Here is a 22,709-nt window from a genome sequence, read left to right as displayed (position 1 = left end):
CACCCTGGCTTTTTAGGGGCCTTTAGTGCACTCCCAGCAATGTGATTGTCTCCTTTTTGTTATTAAGTTCTACTCATATGGCTTCATTTGAGGAACCTACGCAGATATCATCCTCAAGTATTGCCATGATGTTCTCCCTAATCAATAATGCAATTACTCCTCCTCCTTTACCCCACCCTCTATCATGCCTGAAATTTCTATACGCTGGGATATTCAGCTGCCAGTCCTGCCCTTCTATCAACCAAATTTTTGTGATTGCAATATCATAATTCCATGTGCTGATTGATACTCTGAGTTCATCAGTCTTAACCGTCAGGCTCCTTGCATTAAAATCAATGCAGTTTAGCCGACCAATCCTCCCATGTGCCTTATACCCCTGGCTGCTCTGCCCACTTCACTTGCCTGCTGGACTATTACTTTGGATCCCAACCCCTTCGAAATTAGCCTAAACCCTGCCCAGTAGCATGAACAAACTTCCCTGCTAGAATATTTGCTCCTCTTCAATATAGGTGCAACCCATCCCTCTTAAACCCATCTGCCCCAGAAGCGATCCCAATGATCCAAGTATCTAAAGACCTCCCTCCGGCACCATCCCTCCAGCCACATGTTTATCTGACCTATCCTCCTATTTCAATACTCACTTGCCCATGGCACAGGATGTAATCCCAATATCACATTAGAGGTCCGGTTTTTTTAACTTTCTGTCTAACTCCCTAAATTCAGGTTGCAGGACCTCATTCCTCTTTTGATGCATGTCATTTGTACCAACGTGGACTATGACCTATGGCTGATCACCCTCCCCTTTCAGAATGCCCTGTAGTCGCTCCGTGACATCCTTGTGGATATTGTTGTGTTACATCAGCAGTTGGGTGGGGTGACATCAGGGTAGCATTGATTTACACCTTACATGTTGGGAATACCATGTAGGGAAGACCCCCGGACGTGTTCTTTTACAAATAAAACATCACACAGGAAGCAGCTGCAGCCAAGTGGTACACAACAATGCTAAAATGAATTTGAGCCATTTGCGTTTGATTCGGTTCATCAATATTGTAACTAGCTGCCTAAATCCACTAAGGATAATCTAATCCAGCCCCTAATGAGTCCTCAGTGAAATCAGTCAATGCAGTTTCCTTAAAACTCTAGGTTAGGATAAATCATAGAATTTACAGTGCAGAAGGTGGCTATTCGGCCCATCGAGTCAGCACCGGCCCTTGGAAAGAGCACCCTACTTAAGCCCACTCTTCCACCCTATCCCCACCTAACCTTTTGGACACTAAGGGGCAATTTAGCAAGGCCAATCCACTTAACCTGCACATCTTTGGACTGTGGGAGAAAACCAGAGCACCCGGAGGAAACCCACGCACACACGGGGAGAAAGTGCAAACTCCACACAGTCACCCGAGGCTGGAATTGAACCCAGGTCCCTGGAGTTGTGAGGTAGCAGTGGTAACCACTTTGCCATGTGCTGCCCCTGTGAATGGTTTGAAAATCATCTGAAAATGGTTTGAAATTTGGATCCCTGATGTAAGATGCATGGATTCACAGACAACACAGATTTAAAAACTGCCAACAGGCAGAAACAACAAGACAGCATTTTGATTTGTATCTAAAGAAATAACTTTATTTTCAAGTAACATTGCATACTTTAAATTGAACAATCTAAGACACATATAATGCCATTGCAAAGGACGAAGCAGTCTGACTAAATCATTTCTATTTTGGACACAAACACATCTACTCACATAAAGTAAGGCTAAAGAAATACTGGCAGAATAATCATTGTTTTTTAAAATAAATTTAGAGTACCCAATTAATTTTTTCCAATTAAGGGGCAATTTAGCGTGACCAATCCACCTACCCTGCACATCTTTGGGTTGTGAGGGAGACACCCACGCAAACACGGGGACAATGTGCAAACTCCGCGTGGTCAGTGACCAAGAGCCAGGATTGAACCTGGGACCTTGGTGCCGTGAGGCAGCAGTGCTAACCACTGTGCCACTGTGCTGCCCAGAATAATAATTGTTAACTGAGAAAATTTTCATTCAACATTTTTGCTAACCATTATGTACAGTTAATTTGGGCTCATTTCAGTACAAAACAATAAGAAATGTCCCATTTCATCTTTTTACACATCAACCACCTTGTGGCAAACCTGAGTGACAATAAGAACTGGAACAATGTTCACATTGTGAGCAAATGTACATTAGATTAACACTGACACTCACACAACCTCCTTCATAGCAAATTGCCACAATCACCAGGCTTGGGCCTAACCTGAATTCACATTGCAAAGAAAAATATTTTGTTGTCTTTGGCCCCATTTGGAAAATAAAAATACTTTTCTGTTCTAAGGACACCTTCCCCTGCTTTGCCTAACATCTCTTGCAGGCAGAGTGCAGGCAATGGCCTGATTGGTCAGCAAACACGAACATGTGATGAACACCCTAATGTTATAAATGAATCAAACCAAGAGTGACAGTCAAAGTATCATTTACTCACTGACTGAAACCCTTAACCTCATAGACCTTGCACCATTGTGAAAAATGTAATTGAGTTTTATGGGAATTTTGTGTAACATCTAACACTCTATATTGGTGCTGTCATAGTTAACCACCTCGTAGACGCAGCGTAAGGAAGATGGTGCTCTCAGACTGAATATTGTAGTCAGCGAGTGAGTGACCATCCTCTAGCTGTCTGCTCTCATACACCAGGCGCTGCTGATTGGCTGGGACACCCTCCTGCCGCTGTACGCGTGCTCTAAAATCCTGAACAGACTCAGTGGGAAGAACAACATATGTAGATGTTTTCCCCTTCTCATTCGTCAGGAATATCTGCATGCGCTCCTCCTTCTTGACAATCAGCATGACAACATTGCTGGGAGAGACATTGTAGTCACACAGCCTCTTGTCATCCCTCAGCTCCTCTGTGTTTCCGTTTTGTACCACCAGGCGCTGACGGAAATGGGCCACCTTGGTTTTTTCATATATCATCTTCTTGAGAGCTGAGACTTGGATGGAAGGGTCGATCTCAAGTTCAATAATCTCACCGGTCATAAACTTCACCTGGAGTCTCATCTTGTCAAATTGCTGTTGAGAAATGAACAAAATATCCATGACCGTGGAGATGTTTTGTATTGTGTATCAATTACATAATTTTAAACATGCAATACATTGTCCAGACAGTGACAGAATCGAGGGAACTAATATAGTGTGTATTCTGCACCTATTCTACTCCCAACTCAATCAAACTTCCTTTCAATGTTTTATTCACAATGGGACAAACCATGGACTTTGTGCATACTGAACAGTCGGTGGGTGTGTGGTATAGGGGCTGTCAGGTCTCACTCCGTCAAATGCTACCTTGATGTCACTCACAACTCCAGAATTTAACACTTTTTTCCATGTTTTCACCAAGTTGTATTGAGGTGTGGATTTCAGTGGTGGTCCTAGGGGAACACAAACTTGGATGTGTTAATGTTTCTGGTGTACTTTCTGGGAACTGGAAGAAATAACAATGATCTTACTCACCACAAAACCATTTTCCCAGCCTTCCCAAATTCTTATATCTGCACCATTAAGACATTTTGCTTGTTTTTCAGTTTGTATGAGGAAGAAACGGAGTTTGAAATATTTGTGTAACGTGCATTCTGCATTAATGTAAAAATATTGGGCAGATCGGGTACAGAGTTGCAATACTCTGTTTGTGCCACAAGAGTGACTCGAGTAAACGGACTGACCTGAGCTGTGTCGCAGTTTAATGAAAATGAATGAAATGAAAATTGCTTATTGTCATGAGTAGGCTTCAATGAAATTACTGTGAAAAGCCCCTAGTCACCACATTCCTGCACCTGTCTGGGGAGGCTGGTACAGGAATCGAACCGTGCTGCTGGCCTGCTTTAAAAGCCAGCGATTTAGCCCAGAGAGCCAAACCAGCCCCTTAATTGACCAGGAGTAGTCAACGTACAAAAACAGTAGAGGTCTCCACACCAGGAACAATGAAACACTACTCTGCTTGTTGTGTAGAAACTTTCTCAAATGTGTTTGTTTTAAATACTGCACTAAGATGAAAGTGGATTTGTCAGACTGCCCAAAATCTAGTTCTGCCCCGGGGAGACAGGGATGTTTTATCTCTCTCGCTGTTTAAATTTGCAATGATATTCTCTTGTACCGTCAGCACATTCAAACGATATAATTGTATATTTAATTCTGAGCGAAATTGAACATAGCACATTCAGAATCCCCCCCCCCCCCCCGCGCCACCCCCACATCAATTCACCCCAAACCTATCTTATTATTTTAGATTTTAAAACATTGTCATTTTGGTTAATAAATGGTGAATGCATTGATTTCAAATATGTGAACAACTCCCTTGGAATAACGGGCATCGAAATTCACAGAAAGACGCAACCTTGTCTCCAACAAGCTTGAAAGTTTAAAAGTACTATTTTATTTTTCCCACCCAGTTTTTACAATAATTTTTCATAAATTGCGTCTGAGATTCAGAACATCCCAATTTACACACCAGAAATAGAATATTAAAATAGCCCCCAAACAGAATGAGAAATAGAATATTAAAAGAATCCCCAAACAGCAGAATGAACTTACAGGTACAGGATGCACAGATCCAGGAACGGTAAACAGCTGGATATTTTCTGATGACAGTTCACCGTCTCTGTTTATCTTCGCACCGACTCTCAGATCTGGGTGAGATGTGTGAATTAAACTCTTTGCTTCTGCTGCTCTGTATGTTGCTGTGTGTCTCCGTTTAACAATTCTCTGTCTCTCTGGCTGGCTCCCTCTACTTTTATTCTCCCAGCTTGTTTCCGAACGTCACAGCTTTGCTGCTCTCTGATTCACTCCTGGCTCTGCCATAAACCCGCCCCTCCAGATCTGAGCTAAAGTTTCAATTTCCGAAAACATCCCCGCAGAGTCTGACAAATGATCTCAGTCAGCAGCAAACAGCCTCTGATCAGTTTCACTTTCCATTTCCTTCCCAGCATTTTCAGCCAGAAATGTCAGGGTGGGTGGGGCAGGGGGCAATGTGTTGATGCTATATTTCCCTCAGCCGTTTGAATACATTTTACCCCTACACATATCAATTTGACTCAATGTTTACATTTTTAAAGTTTCTTTTAAAACACACAAAGCAAGCATTTACGCTGCATTTATGTGTAACCATTTAAATGTTCTTCAGCGATCACTCACTAACAAGGATGACTGTCTGTGATACTGGTCATGGGTTTTGTAATCATTATTATAATCTTTATTAGTGTCAAAAGTAGGCTTACATTAACACTGCAATGAAGTTACTGTGAAAAGCCCTTAGTTGCCACACTCCGGCGCCTGTTCGGGTACACAGAGGGAGAATTCAGAATGTCCAATTCACCTAACAAGCACACCCTACAGGACTTGTGGGAGGAAACCGGAGCGCCCGGAGGAAACCCACGCAGACATGGGGACAATATGCAGGCTCTGCGAGTCCTTGCATTGCTGATGAGCCCAATCCTAGAGCCACATCTTTGACTGAACACTTAGAACATAGAACAGTACAGCACAGAACAGGCCCTTCGGCCCTCGATGTTGTGCTGAGCAATGATCACCCTACTTTAAACCCACGTAACCCGTATACCCGTAACCCAACAATCCCCCCATTAACCTTACACTACGGGCAATTTAGCATGGCCAATCCACCTAACCCGCACATCTTTGGACTGTGGGAGGAAACCGGAGCACCCGGAGGAAACCCACGCACACACGGGGAGGACGTGCAGACTCCACACAGACAGTGACCCAGCCGGGAATCGAACCTGGGACCCTGGAGCTGTGAAGCATTGATGCTAACCACCATGCTACCGTGAGGCCCCCAAAACTTGTTAGGTGTTTCTGGGAGCTGGGATCGCTTCTTAGACTATAGATCGGCTGGCTGGTATGTTCACAGACATCATCATCCTCTCCCTACTCCGTTCCGAGGTTCCCCACCTGCTTCAAGAAGACCACCATCATACGAATGCCAAAGATGCAGAGCTAGGCTGAGAAGTGGCAGATGGAGTTCACCCTAGATAAATGTGAAGTGATTCATTTTAGAAGGTCGAATGTGAATGCTGAATACAGGGTTAAAGGCAGGATTCTTGGAAGTGTGGAGGAACAGAGGGATCTTGGGGTCTATAGATCCCTCAAAGTTGCCACCCAGGTTGATAGGGTTGTTAAGAAAGCGTATGGTGTGTTGACTTTAATTAACCGCGGGATTGAGTTTAAGAGCCGCAAGGTTTTGCTGCAGCTTTATAAAACCCTGGTTAGACCACACTTGGAATATTGTGTCCAGTTCTGGTTGCCTCATTATAGGAAGGATGTGGATGCTTTGGAGAGGGTGCATAGGAGATTTACCAGGATGCTGCCTGGACTGGAGGGCATGTCTTACAAAGAAAGGTTGAGGGACCCTGGGCTTTTCTCACTGGTGCAAAGAAGGCAGAGAGGTGACTTGATAGAGGTGTACAAGGTGATGAGAGGAATGGATAGAATGGATAGCCAGAGACTTTTCCCCAGGGTGGAAATGGCTGCAATGAGGGGACATAATTTGAAGGTGATTGGAGGAAGGTATAGGGGAAATGTCAGAGGTAGGTTCTTTACACAGAGAATGGTGGGTGCGTGGGATTCTCTACCAGCAGGGGTGGTGGAGTCAGAGTCATTAGGGATATTTAAGTGACTGTTGGACAGGCACACGGACAGCAGTAAATTGAACGGTTGTCAGTTAGGATGATCTTAGATTAGGATAAATGGCCGGTACAACATCGTGGGCCGAAGGGCCTGTACTGTTCTGTACTGTTCTTTGTTCTAAGAACCAGGCAACGTGCCTCAATGACTACCATCCGGTGGCCCTGACATTGATTGCAATGAAATGCTTCGAGAGGTTGGTCATGAGGCACATCAACTCCAAACTCCCAGAATACCTAGATCCACTGCAATTCGCATACCGCTGCGACCGGTCCACAGCAGAAGCCATCTCCCTGGCCCTACACTCATCCCTGGAGCATCTCGACAGCAAGGACTCCTACGTCAGACTCCTATTTATTGACTACACCTCTGCCTTCAACACTATAATCCCAGCCAAGCTCATATCAAAGCTCCAAAACCTAGCACTTGGTTCCTCACTCTGCAACCGGATCCTCGACTTTCTGACCGATAGACCACAATCAGTAAGAATAAACAACACCTCCTCCACGTGTTGTGAAAACTCGGAAGAAAATGACATTTGAAACATGAAAGTAACAATAAGAGTGTCTGAGGCTATATGTATCAAAGGGAGAAGTCCCACAAGGGGCTCCTCCATCCTTGCCAGCCATTTCTTGTGAAGAGCCTCGTGTGACTCCACCTTCACTGCCAGGCCCCGAGTTCGTCCTCGCTCTCCGAGGCCTTTTGCCGTAGCTCTCGGATCTCCACACCTTGAGCCGTCTGAGTCGCCATGAGCTTGTCCAGCGAGGCCTTAAATGGTTCCAGGATCTCAGCCTTCAGCTCTCTGAAGCAGCGATGGAGCAGATCCGGTTCCCCACCCGCCGCCATCTTGTTTTTCCTGCCTCGCACCTTTCTCTGCTCCAAAGCCGATTTTTTGACCGCTCCGCTCCTGGTTCAGTCCATCCACCGGCAGATAAGCACAGTGGATGTGTTCCCACCCGGGGAAAAGTCCAACCAGCATCGCTGCGGGCCCTTAAAAGAGCCCAAAAGACCAAAAATAGCGGGAGCTACCGAACGTGTGGCTCAGCTCCGCATCACCGCGACCGGAAGTCATCTCTTGCTCTCTTTACAAGTCCCCTAACCCCCTCACGTTCCACATCACCATTCTGACCAGGAGTGCCTCGCCCGCACCCTCGCTGCCCTCCTAACTGTTATCATGATTACCCCACGCCCTACCCATCCACTGGACCGGCCCCCTCCCTCTGTTACCCATCCCCGACCCCCATCCCCTTTCCCAAAATCCCATCCACGTCCTCTTGCAAACACCTCACCCAGTATCAATCTGCTCCGCCAACCATTCACACCTTCCAGGTCCATTGAAACCTGTTCGGCCAGGCTCCAATGCCCACGGCCCCTCCCCCCTCCACACTGCCGTTCACTAGCCAACCTTCATTCGCTAGCGTGGTTACCCCTGCGAGAGCCCCCCGTCCACCCCACCACACCCTCAGCAACGTGGCTCATCATGCCAAACCCCCTCCAACGCCCCCATCCCACACTCCCCCAACCGCCAACTCCAACCCCCCCTAGCCATACCGCCAGAGTAGGGAGACCGCATCCCCTAAACAACATAAAAACACATGCATAACAAGAAACAAGAACACATGCAAAAAACGCCCCCTTGACAAAAAATCAATCTAGGAAACAAGCTAAAAAAAACATTCCCAGTCCACACCATCAAAGTTCAGATCCCAACTCTCATCTCAGTCCCAGTTCTTCAGCGTTAAAGAACATCTCCGCCGTCTCAAAGTAAAAGGTCTTTGAGTTGTGAGTCACTCGTGGCTCCGCTGGGGCGACCACTCTGACCCTCACCCCACTGCTGTACAGTGCTGCCTTCACCCATCCAAAGGCTGCCCGTATTTTCACCAATTCCACTGTCAGATCTAGGTATATACCAATCCCAACGTCTTCCCATTTCATTTTCCGCTTCTGCTTCGCCCAGCTCAAAACCTTCTCCTTCACGTGGTAGCTGTAGAAGCAGACTATGGCCGTGCTTGGTGGCTCATTTATTCCAGGCTTCAGCTGGACTGACCAATGCTCCTTGTCCAACTCATGGAGGGAGGGTTCTTCCCCCCTCCCCCACCAACATGGAGAACATGTTCGCAAAATACTCGGGTCAGCCTTGTGCCCTCCACCCCTTCGGGCACAGCCAAGATCCACAAATTCTGACTCCTTGACCTGTTCTCCAGGTCGCCCACCATGGCTCTTTGCCCTTTATTGACCTCCGCCACCCTGCGCAGCTCCTCACCCATCGAGGTGAACTGGTCGCGAAGTTGCAACAATGCTCCTTTACCCCTTTCATTCTCTCCTTGGTCCCGCACCTCAAACAACAGCTTCATTAATGCAACCTTTATCGGGGCAAGCATCTCCTCCACCCACTCTTTCAGCCAATCCGTCATCTCCCTCCGAAGCGCCTCTAAATGTTTGGTGAACAGCCTTTCAAACTGCCCCGACACCACCCCGGTCAGAATTTCAACCGTGATGGGAGCGGCCCCACCTGACGAACCAGCCCCCTGCCATCTTTCCTCCTGCTGGACTCACAGCAACACTCGCCGGCGGAAATTCACTCACCCCCTTCTTTCCAGGACCTTCCTTCTGGAACTTCGACATTCCACTGACTCCTTATGACTTCCCTCAACAACTCATCCAAAAAGTACCCCTGAGACTGGCGATTGTGGTGACACAAGTTAACCAGATGCAACACAACTGAGCGACCACTAGAGGGAGCACGGGAGAGCCATATAAATACATCAGGACAGGAAGTGAGGACACACTCTTCACAGCAGGGGGGCTGGTAAGCAGGACACAGCAAGCAAAGCTGGTAGTTAGCACTGGAAGGTAGTTCTAGGTCGAGCTCTGGAAACTGAACGAACCCACAATAAAGCATCTTCTCCACACTTGAGACTACGAGCTTTATTAAGATACGAGGAACAACACATGGTACCTAGGAGTGATTTCAGACGCTTACGACAGGACAACTCAGCTGCAGATACAGAAAGCACAAAATGGCATGGAAATCTCCTACTGGACATTTGACTGGGGAAGACATCGCTAATTCGAGGATGTGGCATGGATACCCACCTCAGCTGGACACTCATAGAGTATAACAAGAAAAACAAAAGTCAAAAGAAACACAGCAAGAACAAAAACAACATGAAGCGCGACAAGACCAACAACAATAGCAAGAAGCACAGCAGAAACGAGAACGACAACAGCAAGAAGAAAAGCAACATGAAGCGCGACAAGACAAACAACAATAGCAAGAAGCACAGCAGAAACGAGAACGACAACAGCAAGAATAAAAGCAACATGACGCGCAACAAGACAAACAACAACGTCAGGCACAAAGATAGCGACAACGACAGAGGCAGAAACAACAAGAATGGCAACAAACACAACAAAGTCAGGAGCAAAGATAGCGACAACAACAAAGACGGAAACGACAAAAAACAGCGACAAGTACGGCAACGGAAACAACAAAAACAGGAACGACAGAAACAACAGCAATGAAACAACGACTTGTACACAATGGCACTACTTGGCACATGATGGACGATGCCACAGCACACTGCAAAACGATAACAAGACTACAAACATGTCATGGGATGACAACGAATCGCACAAACTCACGTCTGCTCCAGAACAAGCAAGCACACCAGCATCCAAGGCGGATGAGACAATAAATCAACACCACAAGCACAAAAAAAAAAAAAGTCCATGCCAGTCAACATCAGTGATGTGACCATGCAAACACCTCGGGATGACGCATTGGGTACTTAAGATAACAAGGAACACCAACAACATTCACAGCGGACTTGCAATATCAATATCACCACGTCATCAACAACAAAAAGAAAAAAAAAAAGCTCTGAACAAATTCATCAAGTTTGGACTCATAAATGTGTTTATTAAGTTTGGACATATAAATACATTGGCTTTGTTAACTAAGGCAATAGCATCATCACTTGTATAGATACGCATATCATAAGTTACTGTTTTGTATAATTTTCCTTAATGATGTACAGAAACTATGTAATGAGAAAGAGGGGGATGTGGTGATCGTAGATTGACCAGATACAAAAACAACAGAGCAAACACGAGCGGGAGAGCTATAAATACACTGGGACAGGATATACAATTTTCTTTAACGATGTTCAGAAAATATGTTAAGAGAAAAAGGGGGATGTGGTGATCACAAGTTAACCAGATGCAACACAACTGAGCGACCACTAGAGGGAGCACGGGAGAGCCATATAAATACATCAGGACAGGAAGTGAGGACACACTCTTCACAGCAGGGGGGCTGGTAAGCAGGACACAGCAAGCAAAGCTGGTAGTTAGCACTGGAAGGTAGTTCTAGGTCGAGCTCTGGAAACTGAACGAACCCACAATAAAGCATCTTCTCCACACTTGAGACTACGAGCTTTATTAAGATACGAGGAACAACACAGCGATAAAGACCAAAAATACAAAGACTCTACCAGGAGCCACCTAACGTGTGACTTCCACCTACATGTCGCCACAGGAAGTCCCACAAGTTTATTCTTGATGGTTAATCCAAGTCCATGCATCTCTGGCCGAACCTCAGGTTTTCATCGCCAGAAGAAGGTGTAATCACACCTCTCACCGATCATTGCAGGCCTTGTCTGTGTGGTTTCCTTCAGGTAGACGCCTGGTGCAGGACATCTATTAATGTGGGAATGCCTTTGCACATCAGCAGATGCACGGTCCTTGACAAAGGGTAGGTCCAGTTTCAGTGACAAGGGAACCTCGATGACTGGGGATCTCCCTCCTACTGCGGGCTTCATCCGCCATTGCAGCCATTGATACCATATGGGTTTCTTCCCCCAATCCACTGTTGAGGACTTGTTTTGGATTGCACTTTGTCTGGTTCCTCCCCTCTGACCTTACCGTCACGGGTGACCCTGTCAGGAGTTTACGATTCCTGATGGCATTGCTCCCAGGACCAACGGAACATTCAAGCCTCTCCACCAGGACAATCCGGCAATCCAAGGAAATGATCTCTGCTTTAAAAACACACAGAACAAGACTTAGTGCGTTGCATTTATATTCAGATTAAACTGACCCGTTTGAGTAGCCATCATTAAAGCATGACGCTACATGTGTAAATATGTGTGACGGTGTGTCCCTTTGGCAGGTGGGTGAGTTTCTGGGAGCCACATGACCCATTGGGCCAATCGCGATGAAGCGTGCAAATTGAGCACGGGGTGGACAGAGTGTTTGACAGTTGGAGTTCACTCGGGAGGATTTAAACTAATATGGCGGGGGGGAACCAAAATGTGAGCTTAGAAGGTGTAATAACTGAAGGGGAATTAGAGAACCAAAATAAAGAACTACATCACCCTCAGGCAGAGCAAAAAGGTGACAAGTGTGAAAAGGGAGGGGGTCAATGCAGGATTGTGGGTGTTGTACCTGAATGTGCCCAGTATACGGAACAAGGTAAACGAGCTTGTTGCACACATTGAAATTGGCCGGTATGATGTTTTGGGCATCACAGAGACGTGGCTGCAAGGGGCTCAGGGCTGGGATCTAAATACCCAAGGATATGTGTCCAATCGAAAGGACAGGCAGATAGGCAAAGAGGGCGGGCTTGCATTATTCGTAAGGAATGAAGTTAAATCGATAGCAAGGAGCAATATAGGATCAGAAGGCAAAGAATGTCCGTGGGTAGAGTTGAGGTAAAAGCTGGGTAGGGCAAAGGTAAAAAGACCCTGATGGGAGTTATGTACATGTCCCCTGGCAGTAGTCAGGATGTGGGGCAGAAAATAAATCAGGAGATAGAAAAGGCATGTAAAACAGGCAATATTACAATAATCATGGGGGACTTCAAATGCAGGTGGACTGGGAAAATCAGGTTGGTCGTGGATCCCAAGAAAAGGAATTTGTGGAAAGTATAAGAGATGGTTTTTTGGAGTAGCTTGTGACAGAGCCTACTAGAGACAGTTAATTATGGATTTAGTGATGTGTAATGAGGCAGACTTGATTAGGGAACTTAAGGTGAAGGAATCTCAGGGAGTAGTGACCACAATATGATAGAATTAACCCTTTTGTTTGAGAGGGAGAAGCTGCAATCAGATGTAACGGTATTACAATTAAATAAAGGTAACTACAAAGACATGAGGGAGGAGCTGGCCAGAGTTGATTGGAAAAGGAGCTGAGCAGGTAAGACAGTGGAATAACAATGGCAGGAATCTTTGGGGGTTATTCGGGAAGCACAACAGAAATTAATCCCAAGGAGGAAGAAATGTGCTCAAGGGAGGACAAGGCATCCATGACTGACGAGGGAAGTCAAGGACCGCATAAAAGCTAAAGAAAAAGCAGACAAAGTGGCGTGGACTAGTGGGAAGCCAGAGGACTGGGAAGCCTTTAAAAGTGAGCAGAGGACAAATAAAAAAGCAATAAGGGGGGAGAAGATGAAGTATGAGTGCAAGATAGCCAGTAATATAAAGGAGGATAGGAAGAGTTTTTTCAATATATAAAAGGCAAGAGAGAGGGAAAAATAGACATTGGAACACTGGAAAATGTGGATGGAGAAGTAGGAAACAAAGAAATGGCAGACAAACTGAATAGTCCCTGAAATTCCCCGTGAATAGTTACGTTGCATCAGTCTTCATGGTGGAAGACACCAGTGGGATGCCAGAGCTCCAGGAGAACCAGAGGACAGAGGTGAGTGCAGTGACCATTACTAAGGAGAAGATTCTGAGGAAACTGAAAGGTTTGAAGGTGGATAAATCACCTAGACCGGATGGACTACACCCGAGTGTTCTAAAAGAGATAGCTGAGGAGATTGTGGAGGCATTGGCGATGATCTTTCAGGAATCACTGGAGGCAGGAAGGGTCCCAGAGGACTGGAAGGTGGCCAATGTAACACCACTGTTTAAGAAGGGAGTGAGGCAGAAGAGGGGAAATTATAGGCTGGTTAGCCTGACTTCGGTCATTGGTAAGATGTTAGAGTCTATTATTAAAGATGAGATTGCGGAGTACTTGGAAGTGCATGGTAAAATAGGACTGAGTCAGCACGGCTTCATCAAGGGGAGGTCATGTCTGACAAATCTGTTAGAGTTCTTTGAGGAAGTGACAAGGAAGTTAGACAAAGGAGAACCAGTGGACATGTTTATTTAGATTTCCAGAAAACCTTTAACAAGCTCCCTCATAGGAGACTGTTAAATAAGTTAAGAGCCCATGGCGTTCAGGGTAAGATCCTGGCATGGATAGAGGATTGGCTGACTGGCAGAAGGCAGAGAGTGGGGATAAAGGGTCTTTTTCAGGATGTCACAATATGCATTAATGATCTGGAGGAAGGAACTGGAGGCACGGTTGCTAAGTTTGCAGATGATACAAAGATCTGCTGAGGGGCAGGTAGTATTGAGGAAGCAGGCGAGCTGCAGAAGGACTTGGACAGGCTAGGAGAGTGGGCAAAGAAGTGGCAGATGGAATACAATGTGGAAAAGTGTGAGGTTATCCTTTTGGAAGGAGAAATGGATGCATAGAGTAAATTCTAACTGGGGAGGTGCTCAGGAAATCAGAAGCACAAAGGGACTTGTGAATCCTTATTCACGATTCTCTCAAGGTTAACATGCAGGTTCAGTCGGCAGTTAGGAAGGTAAATGCAATGTTAGCATTCATGTTGAGAGGGCTAGAATACAAGACCAGGGATGTACTCCTGAGGCTGTAAAAGGCTCTGGTCAGACCCCATTTGGAGTAGTGTGAGCAGTTTTGGTCCCCGTATCTAAGCAAGGATGTGTTGGCCTTGGAAAGGGTCCAGAGGAGGTTCACAAGAATGATCCCTGGAATGAAGAGCTTGTCATATGAGGACAGTTGGGTCTGTACTCATTGGAGTTTAGAAGGATGAGGAGGAATCTTATTGAAACTTACAGGATACTGCGAGGCCTGGATAGAGTGGATGTGGAGAGAATGTTTCCACTTGTGGGAAAAACTAGAAGCAGAAGACACAATCTCAGACTAAAGGGATGATCCTTTAAAACAGAGATGAGGAGGAATTTCTTCAGCCAGAGGGTGGTGAATCTGTGGAACTCTTTGCCGCAGAAGGCTGTGGAGGCCAAATCACTGAGTGTCTTTAAAACAGAGATAGATAGGTTTTTGATCAATAAGGGGATCAGGGGTTATGGGGAGAAGGCAGAAGAATGGGGATGAGAAAATATCAGCCATGATTGAATGGTGGAGCAGACTCGATGGGCCGAGTGGGCTAATTCTGCTCCTATGTCTTATGGTCTTATGGAGTCTCGGAGCAGTTGAGTTTTAAAGCATTCGTATCATTGTCCTATATAATGTTGTTTTGCCCAAAATAAGCCCCTGTTTGTTCACCTGCCTTGTTCTTTGCGTCATTTATTTGCAGCCATTACAACAGGTAACTGACTGGAATGCAAATTAGCAAACATTTACCATGAAATGTCCCCGAGTCACTCGGCCATTCTGACTCAGACCCTATGATGAAAGGCACGGCCTTTATTTATACTTCCTGTGTCAGCCTAACTATGAATAAACACGGAAGTGATTACAGTGTTGTGGCTGGTAGCACGATGGCATCTCCACATTGCCAACAGTGATGTCAATTATATGATTTTAGTTTTTGTCCCGATTGAGGAGAGGATGGAAAAAGTGCTTTTGGCCACACAATAACCTGTACCCTGAGCAATGTAAAATTCCTAATTTTAAATGTCTGAGTTGAGTGGGTTTATGTGGGATATGCAAAGAGTATGGGAAAGTGGAAGTGAGGTTAATCAGCAGTCATCTTGCTGAATGGCAGATCAGGGTCAAAGGGCGAAATCTCTCCTCTTTCATGGGTGGCACGGTAACATAATGGTTAGCACTGTTACTTCAAAGCGCCAGGGCCCTGCGTTCGATTCCCGGATTGGGTCACTCTCTGTGTGGAGTCTGCACGTACTCCCGGTGTCTGCGTGGTTTCCTCCGGGTGCTCCGGTATCCTGTCTGTGGACTTCTGGCGCTCCTCTTCTGGAGTCCAAATCTGCATGATTTCAGTTGACGTGGTGTCTCCGGACTCTTGGTGCTCCGCTTCTGGAGTTGAAATCTTCATGATTTCCGTTGATGTTGTCTCACTGGACTCCAGGTGCTCCTCTTCTGGAGTCAAAATCTGCATGGTTTCTTTTGGCTTGGTCTCTCTGGACTCCAGGTGCTCCTCTTCTGGAGTCAGAATCTGCATGGTTTCTTTTGGCTTGGTCTCTCTGGACTCCAGGTGCTCCTCTTCTGGAGTCAGAATCTGCATGGTTTCTTTCGGCGTTGTCTCTCTGGACTCCAGGTGCTCTTCTTCTGGAGTCAAAATCTGCATGTTTTCTTTCGGCATCGTCTCTCTGGACTGTTGGGTGGCCCGACTCTGTGCTTCTGTACAGACAAGCTGAGAACTGTCAGTCTCGCTGTGATCCTGTACGTCGAGTGCGATCACCTTGTTACTGTTTTCGCTCTGTGCTTCTGTACAGACAAGCTGAGAACTGTCAGTCTCACTGTGATCCTGTACGTCGAGTGTGATCACCTTGTCACTGTCTTCGCATGCAGTGGGTAGAGGTGCATTGTCTTCTTCTTGTTCATGTGAGCTTGTTAGACTTTCATAGTCTGCTTGTGGTTGCTCAGATGCGGCAGGTTGACCTTCATGGTCTTGTGCATGCATGGTGTCAGTGGTTAGATGTACGTTGTCTTCGTCTTGTTCCTGTGAGCTTGGTAGACTTTCATAGTCTGCTTGCGGTTGCTCAGATACAGCGGGTTTACCTGCATGGTCTTGTTCATGCATGGTGTTCGCCAGGGAGTGTTTGCTTGCATCCCTTTTGGAGTCTTTCATTACTCGCACTGTGGAGCCTGTCATCGCTCGCTCTGTGGAGTCTTCCTGTGCTCTCTGTGTGGCGTCGTCTTTGTCTAGGGTATTGCTGTCATCCAATGTATCGACGAGCTGCCATGGCCTCATGGTGTTGGATTCATCTACCATGAGTAGAGTCGTGTTGAGCTTTGCAACGGTGTCGCTGATGCTGTGATCAGCATGTCCAAATAACTCCTCCATGTCTGAGTAGTATTCTTTGATACCCATTTCATCTTCGTTGGCTTCTTCTACCACGAGTTGATTCGTGTTGAACTTTGCGACCGTGTCGCTGATGCTGTGATAAGCATATCCGACTGACTCAGCTGTGTCTGAGTAGTATTCTTCGAAAACCAAATCATCCTGGTTGGATTCTTCTACCACGAGTTGATTCGTGTTGAACTTTGCGACCGTGTCGCTGATGCTGTGATAAGCATATCCGACTGTCTCAGCCATGTCTGAGAGGTAATCTTCGAAAAACAAATCTTCTTTTGTTGTTTCGGAATTCTTTTTGTTCTCTTCACTTTGGGTGGTGCAGACTGCTTTTTTTTAGGGTGTTGTGCAAGTTGTTTTTAACTGTTGGTTTAAGTTCAGGCGTTTTTCTGTGTTCTGAGGCAAGAAAATTTGTGTTTACCACTTTAAGTGTCTGATTTTCAATTTTCGGGCATGTCCCTTTTAAGTAGGCGTGGTCGGGATGCTCAGACGTCATGACGTCACGCGTAGGAATGAATTGCGCATGCGCAAATCGGCTTGCCTTCCCTGTGCGGTTCTGTGTCCATTGCGCATGCGCGGCTTGCGCATGCGCATGACGATCCGCGACCAAGACTTTTTTTGACTGCGCATGCGCGGCTTGCGCATGCGCATCACGATCGGCACCGCGATCTTTTTAAAACTGCGCATGCGCGGCTTCCGGTTCCGGCGCATGCGTAGACGCCATTTGTAGTTCTTTGCTTACCGGAGACTGCAAAATGTGCTCCAACGCCATTTTTTGGCGTTTTTCGCGGATTTCAGGGATCTTTCTTTCCCACCAGGACTCGATCTCCAAAATTCGTAAGTAATCTTCTCTTCCCGATTTGGACAGGGTTTCAGTGTTTTGGCTTTGTGAGAAATTCTTGTCATTTCTTCTTTTTGATCTGTACTTTTCATTCGCGATGTCTTGTTCTTTTCGTGATTTTTTAAGTTTTGCATCACTCAGTCTCTGTGCAGTTTGGACTCTGAGCATGCCTTGCTGTGCAAATTTCTCACAGTACTCTTCAAATTTGTTTAGTATCGTTTGTAAGCTGCTTCTGTCTTCACCTTTTGAGTATTTAAATCCATTATAAACTTTCGCAGCTTCATGTCCTTCGATGAGAATTGCTATTTTAATTTCGTCTGAGGCTGCTTCTGCATGATATGCTATGATACCGATATCGAACCATTGTTTAAACCTTTCCCAGACACTTTTTACATTTCCAGTCGTGTCCAGCTGAAGTGTGAATCCAAGGCACTTCCTCCCATCAGCGATGCCTTCCCAAGTCAAATGTCCAGTAGGAGATTTCCATGCCATTTTGAGCTTTCTGTATCTGCCACTGAGTTGTCCTGTAGTAAGCGTCTGAAGCCACTCCTGGGTACCATGTGTTGTTACTCGTGTCTTAATAAAGCTCGTAGTCTCAAATGTGGAGAAGATGCTTTATTGTGAGTTCGTTCTCTCTTCAGAGCTGTTTCCTAAGGTTACCTTCAGTGCTCCTAGCTGGTGTGGGTGTATGTGTCCTGCTTCCACGTTCTGCCCTCTGTGAAGTGTGTACTCACTTCCTGTCCCCGTCTATTTATATGGCTCTCCCGTGCCCCCTCTAGTGTTTGCTCAGTTGTATTGCATCTAGTTAACTTGTGATCACCACATACTTGTGACAATAATAAAGATTTATTTAATTTTAATTTTAATGCAGACAAAACAACAGACACTTCAGAGAGATGTAAGCACACATTTCATTTTTATTAAAATAAACAGCTTTAATTTCAAATCACATTGGACAATCTGACAGGAACAGAATGCAATCCTGATATCCTCAGCTATTGTAAAACATGAAGCACCCAGATTAAAACACCCCAATTCAGAACCCAACCATTTGTCCAAGAAAACATTCAGGCTAAGGTAACTACTTGTAAATGAAACAGGAAGCAAACGGTTGTGGATCTTATTCTGATCTTTTCTGGGGAATGTTTGGCAAGTGAAACATTTTTGGAATTGACATAACAGCCGTGAATGAGAAGGTGAATTAGCACTGAATGGGAGGCCAGTCTGGATCTGTCAATGAATTAGGGACTGGACCATTATTATCTTAACTCTTCTGAAGAATCTTTAAGAGTAACTTTAGAGCAGTGATCAGGCAGGATTGATTTGAACTGCTGTAATATAAATCATTGATCAGAATCTGACACGATGTATCACTGGTTCCCTCGTTCCTCCTATCTTGTTCATTAAGTCGCTGTTCTTTGTAAAAATTGTGTTCAATGTCTTGTACCAGCATCTATTCCTGGCTGAGAATGTAGGAAGGTGACCTGCATCCAGGCCTCAGTTGGCATCAATCCCTCGCCAGTCATTATCTGTTGAACAAACCTCCAGGACTTACAAAGTGAACCAGAGCAATTGGGAATAAGAACCAAAGGTATCATTAAAAGGTCAGTGACTGGGCAATCTTGTGTCTCTACCAAACAACACAACAGGAAACAGGAGCATATGAAAAAAATGATCAATTGATAGACAATAAATAAATAATTTCTGTAACATAGAGATCTTAATTGCTGCAAATTCATGTTAACCACCTCATAGACGCAAGGCAAGGGAGATGTTGCTCTCCGACTGAATATTGTAGTCAGGAATATTCGTTCTTCAGGAATATCTGCATGCGCTCCTCCTTCTTGACAATCAGCATGACAACATTGCTGGGAGAGACATTGTAGTCACCCAGCCTCTTGTCATCCCTCAGCTCCTCTGTGCTTCCATTTTGTACCACAAGGCGCTGACAGAAATGGGGAACGTTGGCTTTTTTATATATCATCTTCTTGAGAGCTGAGACTTGGATGGAAGGGTCGATCTCAAATTCAATATCCTCACCGGTCATAAACTTCACCTGGAGTCTGATCTTGTCAAATTGCTGTTGAGAAATGAACAGGATGTCACTAATGGGGACACTTTATCTCGCAGGTCAATTGCGAAGAATGAATGAGAGAATTTAATACACACTACACATTGTGTCAGTCACTGGCTGTAAACACTGAGACTCAAATGTCAGCTACAATAAACCCAAAATCTGGCTTCTTCCGCAATATCTGAATCCCAAAGAAACCAATCTTCAAAAACTGCTTCTTTCCAGCCTGGAAAAAAGTAGCAGATTCCCAATCTGTTCACCTTTTGCATTTGGATGTGTCTTTGCTGCTGTATCCTGATCATTGTTAAACTATTCAGAAACTGGAGGATCTGTCTGCTGAGCTGCAGAGTGGCATCTGCCTGTAGTAGCTCTCAGTGAGCTGTGTAATGTGATTCAGTCTTGGAATTTGGGTTATCAGGAGATGGGAACATGGGCTCAGGAATTCTGTGGGTTTTTCTTGATCAATAGAGTGTAAGAGAATGTGTGTAAATGGAGGAAAACGGCTGTAGAATTTAAAAAATGATAATGTATTTTGTAAGGGCAACGAAACGTCCACACTGAGTTGGTCTAAACAAAAACTTACTTTATTTTACAATGACTATGTTATACAGCTCCAGTAGATCCCTACTGGGTCTTCTCCAGTTGCTGCCTCACTGACCAACTCTATTTCGACTAAGCCAAGTGTTGTTAAAGGTCCCCCTGCCCCCTGCCGGGGGAGCTCGTATTCTGCAATCTCCACGGTGAAGTTAATCATCCCAACCCTGTATGGCCTGTGTGGGTTATAACACTGTCCCACTTCAGGGAATATTAAGAGCTTATTTTAAATTGTGAATTTCATTGAGATTCAAACCCCAATATAAAATATAGAATTAGAATATTGAGATTCTTAAACAAAAGGGCAGTATACCTCACAATCCTTGCTGGATGCACAAGTTCAGGTGAATCAGAAGAATTTTGATCTGCAGATTGATGACAGGTTCACTTCCTGTACAGTTTGTTTTCTCTGTTTTCCTCGACACCAACTCTCCGATCTGGAGTCAGTGAATAAAACTCTGCCTGCTTCCACTGCTCTGTGTCTCACAGAATCTTCTGTGTTTCCTCTGTTCAATAAGTGAGTGAATATCTGCCTCCCTCCTCACTCCTTTTCTTATCATAGACAGTTTCTGAACGTCACTGCCCTCCTTCCCTCTGATAGCTCCCACCCTCCTGCTCTGTTAGAACAAACAACTGAGACCTGAGCTGACCTTTCATTTCCCAAAGCTTCGACCCAGAGTCTGGGAAATAAGCTCCCAGTCAGAACAGAAAGTGAACCTTGTTACAGGTAACAGGTGTTGAATTCCAAGTTGGCTCCGTTTCAGATTCCTCTCTGGTGCCACAATCAAAAACAACAAGAATAGAATCAGCTGAGCGGTGACTCAGAAGGATTAGCTGCCTGATCCAAGCTGTCACCAGGGAGTGGACAATCTAATCGATAAAATGACACTGCATCACACCAGGCAGTTTAATTATCTCGCAAAACACCCTGGCCTCAAAATCCAGGGATGTGACGCTACAAGTATCACAAACACGGTAGACGAGTTGAGGGCACAGGTTGACACAAGGGCCATGATTCTCCGGCCTCGCTACGCTCTCGCTGAAGGGAAACGAGGCCTGTGAATAGCAGTAAAGGCCAAAAATGAAAACCACGCTAGGCACCAAACTGCTGGCGATGCAACCGGCCGACACCTGTCGGCAAAATCGGGATCTCGCCGTAATGTGGAGAGAAGCCATTTATCACCACTTAAGCCCTATATCCATACAATTAACAGGAGCGACCCCATATCCAACGGCCTCCTGTCATTCAGCGGCCTCCCCAGCAAGTGGTCATGGTGCCGATTAGTGCTCCTTTTGAAAAACCTGAAGGGCTCCTGTGGGAAGCCGAGGAGGTGAGTAGCCACCTTTTCTCACAGGCAAAGCCCGAGGGTGCTGGGCCTGCTACCCCAGTGAAATGAAATTAAAATCGCTTATTGTCACAAATAGGCTTCAATGAAGTTCCTGTGAAAAGCCCCAAGTTGCCACATTCCAGCACCTGTTCGGGAAGGCTGGTATTATGGGAATTGAACCGTGCTGCTGACCTGCCTTGGTCTGTTTTAAAAGCCAGCTATTTAGCCCAGTGTGCGAAACCAGCCCCTTCTCAGCGGAGGTTGAGGAACCCTCGGCGGGTGGGGGGGGCGGTGGGGGGGAAGGGGGCGTGGGGGGGAGGGGGGGCGTGGGAACCTGCGCAGGATTGGACTGTCATGGGAGGGTGAGGGGAGGCCCTTGGGGGGGGCAGCCATGGGGCATCTGCACGCTGCACCGCCATGCCAATCCCTGGATCCCCTGGTACCCATTCCGAGGGTGACCCTTGTCTCTGCCCATCTGCCCCACTGACCACCCATAACCCCCATCGATTGCAGAGGCTATGGGCCATGCAGCTGAAGGCTATTGCTAATAGGGAATTGGCAATTTTGGTTACATGAGCATTTCACACAACCCAGGTGGATTCCGGTGGGTGGGCGGGCCACGTAGTTCAGGGGACTCATTGCCTAGCATCCCAATCACACCTTGATGCATGGACACTGTGCCTGAACACTGCAGGAGACAACACCACACACACAACAGCTGAACACCCAGTGGATGGGACACAGCTCCGGGGCCATGTCCATGGCAGGAGAGTGGGTGAGTACCACCATGAGGGGGGGATACCTGGAGAGGTGCACCAAGGATTCTGAGGTTGGCACGCATTGCAGACGAAAGTGACAGAGGCATCATACTGGTTATGCACAAGGGTGTTTATTGTGTGTATCAATTCCCAAATCTCCCGATGTTGCCACCACCCCCTCACCCACTACCTACCCCTCACCCTCCCCTGGTGCCCTCAGTGATCCCTGATGTGCTGGGCCTTCCTAACTCTACCACTACATCGAGGTGTGTCCCCAGGATGCACATCTGAGTTAGAACATAGAACATTACAGCGCAGTACAGGCCCTT

The 22,709-nt window shown here is 46.1% G+C and overlaps 1 protein-coding gene across 2 annotated transcripts; it reads right to left on the bottom strand.

Moving 5' to 3' along the window:
- Positions 1-1,596: 1,596 nt before the first annotated feature.
- LOC119952249 (polyubiquitin-like) lies at positions 1,597-20,820 on the bottom strand. 2 transcript variants are annotated; one of them, XM_038775999.1, is made up of 2 exons: positions 20,608-20,820; positions 1,597-3,089 (listed from the first exon to the last, which is right to left on the bottom strand). In XM_038775999.1, exon 2 carries the CDS (start codon positions 3,075-3,077, stop codon positions 2,610-2,612), a length of 468 nt encoding a protein of 155 aa, XP_038631927.1. In that variant the 5' UTR covers positions 3,078-3,089; positions 20,608-20,820; the 3' UTR covers positions 1,597-2,609. The 2 variants fall into 2 exon arrangements, with proteins under 2 accessions (XP_038631927.1, XP_038631843.1); XM_038775915.1 differs by lacking the exon at positions 20,608-20,820 and adding an exon at positions 4,608-4,786.
- Positions 20,821-22,709: the final 1,889 nt, after the last annotated feature.

This window comes from Scyliorhinus canicula, chromosome 1 (assembly GCF_902713615.1).
Source record: "Scyliorhinus canicula chromosome 1, sScyCan1.1, whole genome shotgun sequence".
NCBI lineage: Eukaryota > Metazoa > Chordata > Chondrichthyes > Carcharhiniformes > Scyliorhinidae > Scyliorhinus > Scyliorhinus canicula.
The sequence above is the reverse complement of the archived record's forward strand: the minus strand, read 5'-3'. Positions and strand labels throughout refer to the sequence as shown.